The 6,652-nt window shown below is 42.0% G+C and overlaps 1 protein-coding gene across 1 annotated transcript in view; it reads left to right on the top strand.

Moving 5' to 3' along the window:
* The window catches only part of FGD2 (FYVE, RhoGEF and PH domain containing 2), a 346,991-nt gene extending 342,430 nt beyond the window's left edge, over positions 1-4,561 (top strand). Inside the window, exon 16 of the mRNA XM_069238749.1 lies at positions 2,897-4,561. Coding sequence (XP_069094850.1) covers positions 2,897-3,124 — 228 coding nt within the window. The 3' untranslated portion in view covers positions 3,125-4,561. The remainder of the gene's footprint in view (positions 1-2,896) is intronic.
* Positions 4,562-6,652: the final 2,091 nt, after the last annotated feature.

Genomic DNA, 6,652 nt, shown 5'->3' on the forward strand with positions numbered 1-6,652 from the left:
CTAGAGTTTTGAGCACAGGTTGATCTGGGGTTTACTTGTGTCTCACCCTGACAGAGATTGTGGTTGCTGCTTGAGTAGAGTTTCACCCACATTAACTAGTAACTCAATTTCCAACAGCAATGATATGAAGGTCGAACACTTCCTTCAAGAAAGGGTGGCTTTCGGAGCTAGTCTAGGAAATTACTGTTTTGTCCACACGACCACGACCACTAGCTTAGACATGGCAAGCAGAAACTAGTCTGTGGAACCTGGTTGTGCTCAAATGGGACCCATAAAGAATTTTGAAAGGGTTTCTGCTAAATTCTGTACCCAAATTACACACCTTTTCCAGTTAACAAATAAAAAGGCATTCAAATTAGGTAGTGGCGGCTGGTGACATTTGAAAGTGGTGGGGCGTAAAAGTTGGGTATGAATTTTATGTACTGAGCAAGCTTAACGGACAAACGTGGGGTCCAAGGTGGGTCTTCCTCCCAAGAAAAAAAATTGAAAAAAGATTGTCAAATGGTACATTTGAAAGCAAATGAATTTAGTGAGAAACAAATGTTTATAAAGCAGTGGGAATGTATAGTCTTGAAATATTAAACACAGTAAAAACGGACCCATGTCTTACTGCATTAATATGTGCAACAGTTGCTTTAATGTGCAAATTGTACAGCGCAACAGCTTCAGGCCCTTTAAAGTGTGTGCTTGCCCAGTGTCTTGCAATGCATGCAACATCAACTTTGGAAGAAAGTGCTCTAATCATGCATTAGGAAGCACCCATAGCTGCTGGCTGCAACCAGTCAGACAGAAATATGTGCAGACAGGTCTTTAAGTGGGATGAAAAAATGTGGGGGCTCTCTAAAAGGGAACATGTAAAATAAATGTCTGTGATTCCCATAGTGTGCTACCTGGCCTGTATTTTGATGAGATGTTGATGCATCCAGAAATATAATACAACTTACATACACCTAAAACCTGTCAGTACTATTGGCTATGTCAGTGGTTGTTAGCTATTTAAGATAAATGAGTAACAACAATTAGTTATAAATAATTAACATTGGAAAAGTTACAATTTTTAAACTTCGAGACTGTGAATTAAATATTATTGATACATGTGAAAGGACTGTAGGCCTTCAGTTATGTGCGCTTTATTTTAGATATGTGTGCCCTTTTTCTCTTCACATCTTTTCCATCTGCACATTTTCAACCTCTTCTCTTTCCACTTCAGCACCCTCCTTTCACTCTCCCCTGAATGCACTTCCTTGTATCTTCCTCATTTTACCACCCCAAACATACACTGCCCTCATTCATATTTAAGCACTTTATTTCCTTTTGATTTTGCCTTCTAAATATTTTGACCTCTGTGCACACCTTCACACACATTTACACTGAATCTCAATTGCAGCTGGAATACATGACCATTGTTCTGTGTGCTCTGCAGAGAGACAAACCCACTGACAGGCACTTTACTTTGCCTTCAGCCTCAGCACCAGCCCTCTCAATCAAAGCCCCTCATAAACACCTGTCACGAGTCAAAGTGTGTACTATGCAAAAGTAATAAAATACACTGAAATGCAGCATTATAAAACAGCTAACTCTCTTGGGGTATGCAACATTAAGTAAAACATATGAAGTAAGAGGATCTAAGTCACTGACACACCTTACCTTAATGTTTTAACATTCATTGTTTACATATCAATACATGTTTTTGGCATTACTGTTAAGGGCATGAATATAGGGCCAGTTTTAACACCATACAGCAGATAACTGCCTTTATTGAATGCACATATTTCTCCCTTTGAGCTTAACTCAGATATTTGGATCAGTTTCTCAAGGGACCCAGATCCCTGTTTGTCCTTTGGAACAATTTAGTCGGAAAACAAATACAGAAGCTTCAGTTCTGAAGGAACCAGAGATCTGCAGCCCGGGCCTCGGGTATCACAGTGGGGGAGGTTATTGTGACAAGGGGTCCCGGTACAACAAAAATAACAGAAGATTAGCATTACTAAAGACAAGGCACAAAATCACACATGCTTGCATCCGCTCCTACTGCATAACGAATGGGAAAAGGATGGGATCTATGCCTGTGAAGGATGGATGGCTGCCCTCACGGTGGGATGAAGACTCTGATGCCCGAAATCATGATGCTAAAAGCGTCACTAGCCTACAGTAGTTACTGCCAGAGGCTGCAATGGAAATGAAGGGCGTTAGAGCAGTCAGCCCTGCATTGTGTGTCACTTTACTGCCTGGCTTTCCTCTCCCGCTTCAAAGCAAGGTGGAGCAGGCAACCCAGGACAGACAGCCGAGACTTAAATTCATTGATTTGTTTAGAGATATGACTGTATCTCTAAATAAATCGATCTATTTAATTTTTTATATATAAATGTGTAGGAATCTCAGAGGAGCACAGCCCCTCAGCCCTAAAGAAGAAACTGCCCCTGGGATCTTGTATATTTCTTCATCACAGCGTTCATAATGACACTTTTAATTACACCAAAGAAACTTTGTTTTTCACGCTCCCATCAGTATTGGAATATCTTCTTAGAAAACTCAGGTACAAACTGTTAGGAAACCTCTGCCCCATTCTCAATCCAAAATGTTAATTATATAATAAATATGGTTTTCGGAAATGGTGTTGCAGCCTTTCAGCTGAGTCAATCCTGAAACACCCAAAAATCAAAATTTCAGGAGTGTTATCTACAGCCTTCTTCAGGTTTTCTCTCTTGGTCTTGCACTTTTGTGTTAATTTTCTTCTTTTGATGAAACCATCTTTGCCTTCTTGTATTACGCTCTCATATGTTACTGTTTCTTTTTCTTTCTCCTATCCTTGGCTCCCCTTTAGTCTCTAGAGACCTGTTTGGTACCAGCTCCTCATCATTTTTGTTGACTCTCTGACCCTCTCTGTCACCTACAGGATGTGAAAGCACATACCTCGATCCCGCTGCTGGGATACATGGTGAAGGATGTCTCGGCAGATGACTCGCGCCACCTCTTCCAGCTTGCTCAGTCTGGCCAGCTTTATACCTTCCTAGCAGAATCGGAGGAGCTGAAACAGAGCTGGTTAAGTGTGCTCACTCTTGTGGTGACAGGAAATATTTTCATGGCCGGAGATGAGGATGATTCCCCGGATGAGACGGACTAGCACTGAAAAATCCATTACATAACTTGCCACCTGTGATTCAAGCTTATATACGAAAGGACCTGGGGGCAGATGTAAGAGACCCAGTGCCTCCTTGCGCCACATTAGCGTAATTCTTTTTGCGCTAATGTGGCCCAACAAGCCCATTTAGAAAGCAAATTTAGAAAGTGGTGCAATGCATGCATTGCGCCAATTAGTAACCCTTTGCATTACATTATACCTGCACCAGGCTCATAGTATCTGTCTTTGTGGTATAAATTGTCTGAAAATGGTCCACCCAGGTCTGTGGTTGGAGATTGTAATCAACACAAGTGGAAGCATTACGGCTACCGTGGGCACTACACCCCAGAAGAATTTGCTGCCCCCTACTCTAGCAGCTGATACCAGGTCCTCCCACATCTTACGGTCCCATGCAAGTTTAGCCTGCGGCAATACATCTTTATAAACTTTTCTAGCCCTGGAGATGTCAATTCTGTTACTGGCTTTTAACATCTGTATAGGGATGGATCTGGTGTTTCTGCAACAAATTTCAAACCATATAGATAAGGATTCACCCTTACTTAGAAGCCTTGAAGACAGGAAAAGAGTTTTTCATGAGAGTTAAATACAGACATAGGGTCATGGGCTCACAGTCCGCTAGGGATCAATAGCTCCAGGATGTCAGCAACCTGGCCATAGATCTGGGCCAACAAATGAGTCCTTGCAAACAGACTCCCATTTTAGGGCTGTCTTATTATTCGAGACAGCTACTTCACTCCCTAGCTTGGAGATACCACCCTGGTGGGCACCAGACACAAGCCCATTGGGAAACAATTTAAGAGCATTATGGTTACTGTTGTGGCGCTCAACCACCACCAGGTCCTTAAGAGAGGGCCACAACTCTGTATATGAAAATATATAATCAATGCAGCTCTTCTGCAGAAGACGCTTGAAAGTATGGTTATCTCTACAGTCAAAAATGGACCTGCCATTGCATGTCCTGATGCCAAGGTGAAGAGATAAGCTCATCAGCTGATTAGCGGCCACTGTGCATTTATAGGTCCTAAGTCTAGCTGAGGAAAGCCACAGGCTGCATCCTCCTCTTCATTTAGATTAAGGGAACTGAAACCAAAAGGTTTGAATGTAACATTGAAATCACCAGCAGCGATTACTCTGTCACTGTACGAGAGATTATCAGTGGCATTCTCTAGAATGTGAAGGGTGATAGACGGCCTATTTACCACTCAAAAACATAGTAGTAAAACCCACTCCTGGCAAGAATCATTCACAAGGTATCCAGGAGATTAGTTCAAGCCTAGTGAAGACTAGCAAATTCTTAATCCACGTACTTAGGCCACCTGCTGGCCGTCCATGCCATGTGAAGTAGCTGGACAAAAAAAAAGGCAGTGCACCCGGACCTGTGAACTGGCTCTACACACCAGGGCCCATATTTATACTTTTTTAGCGCCCCATTTGCATCTTTTTGGATGCAAAAGCGGCGCAAACTTACATTATAGAATTGTATTTTGTAAGTTTGCGCCGCTTTTGCTTCAAAAAATGATGCAAGTGCAACGCTAAAAAAGTATAAATATGGGCCCAGGTTTACTGTAACATACATAAGTCAAATGAGTCAATGAAGGTCTTCGAGTCCATATCAGCCAGTTTGGAATTAAGGCCAGTGACGTTCCATGAAAGTATATTCCAGATTTCAGATTGTAAACTTGGGGTAGGGATCAATGGAAACTGTTCTGCTGGAGGAACTGGCTGTCATACCTCAAATGAATCAGTACCCCTGTTCTGAGATAAAATCAAGTTGTCCTCAACTGCAGCCTTTGGTGCATTAAGTCCCAGACAAATTTTGGTTGATTCATGCGTTGGGAAATGCACCTCAAATCTGCTATAGATCGGCGTGCATGTCGGCGTTGCAGGAATCAGCACACACCACTTAAATCACACTAGCCTTTTCCTCCAATTCAACAAAGGAGCTGACACTGGAATCTGCAAATGTGTAGTTTATTTTAGTTCCTGTGCATGCTACCAAAAACCCTCTTAAGTGTTTCGACTGTCCAGCATCCTTGAAAATATAATCAATCAGAGTCGCTCTGCGAGAGTCTCTTTGACCTTGGTTTGATGCTTGCCTGTCAGGTACATTAGGCCCTGCCACAAAGGTAGGACAGCGTTTCTATCTGGATAAATGGGGGAATGGTAGGTGGTAGGAAATCTGTGGCTCCTTGCAGATTCCAAACGCTTCCATCCACCTTTTCCAAATGTGAGGAAAATGTGGTTTTTTTAGTCAAAGCTTGAGGTTTGCAAGAGCTTCTGAGTAAGAAATAATTTTGAAAGCCATACAAGTCACCCCACCCCGGGTTCCCCCAGGTGTCTATTTTTAAGAAAATGTACAGGTTTGCTAGGTTGTTTTAGGTGCCGGCTAAGCTAGGATCCAAATCCACAGCTAGCCGCACTGCAAAAAAAAAGGTCAGTTTTCAGTTGAAAAATATATCATCTCCATCTTGTGTTTTGAGGCCTTGCCTGTTGTGGGCACTAGCGCTGCCCACACACGTGAGGTACCATTGTTATTGTGACATGGTTGGGAAGACTGGGTAGGAAATGTGTGGATGCCCACAGATTCCAGAAGTTTTCCTCACAGAAATATGACGACAATGGATGTTTTTAGTCAAACGTCAAGGTATGTAAGGGTTTCTGGGTAAGAAAACCCTGGTGGGAGCCACACAAGTCATCCCACCATGGATTTCACAATGTGCCTAGGTGCCTGCTGAGCTAGGGCCCAAACGTCACAGCTACTCACATAGAAAAAAGGCCAGTTTCAAGTGGAACAAAGTGTGATGTATCCATGTTATGTCTAGGGTCTGTTCCTGTTGCTGGCATTAGGTTTACCCAGGCAAGTACCATTTGTATTGGGAGACGTAGGAATACAGAATAGTAGAACATCTGTTATACAATTGTATTTCTTTGCAATTGTGCATTCCAAATGTAAGGCAGGAAAGAAGACATTTCAATAAATGCCCTCTGAATCACATGGTAGTATGGATACCCACAACCTCAAGAATTACCACTGCTCATAAAGTCTGTATCTGGTGTATATTTCAGAAGTGCATAGATTTCTTTGATATCCATGTTTTACTCTTTATATTTTACCATATGAATTTCTCTATACCAGGAACACAATGAAAAACCATTGTACGGTGCAGTTCAGTTGTTGGCTCGGGGTACCTCTGGTTTTTGAGGAACCTACAAACCCTCTATATCCCCACAACCAGAAGGGTTGAGAGGACATAATGGTAGTTTGCTTTTCTAAATCAGCCATTGTGACAAGAAGTTACAAATGAAAAGGTTGTCACAAACAGGCGTTTTTTTATATTCATTTTCAATCTTTTTTCATTTCTTCAATTAGTTTGCTAGGGAAAACCTCTAAACAATGTCTATGTTTCAGAAATGTATAGCTTTCCTGCATCACCCATGGGCTTTACCCTGGTTTCCATCACAAACTGAAAGTAGGTGCAAGCACAAAAGTTAGGAAAAACAGGATATTAC

Source organism: Pleurodeles waltl, chromosome 6 (assembly GCF_031143425.1).
Source record: "Pleurodeles waltl isolate 20211129_DDA chromosome 6, aPleWal1.hap1.20221129, whole genome shotgun sequence".
NCBI lineage: Eukaryota > Metazoa > Chordata > Amphibia > Caudata > Salamandridae > Pleurodeles > Pleurodeles waltl.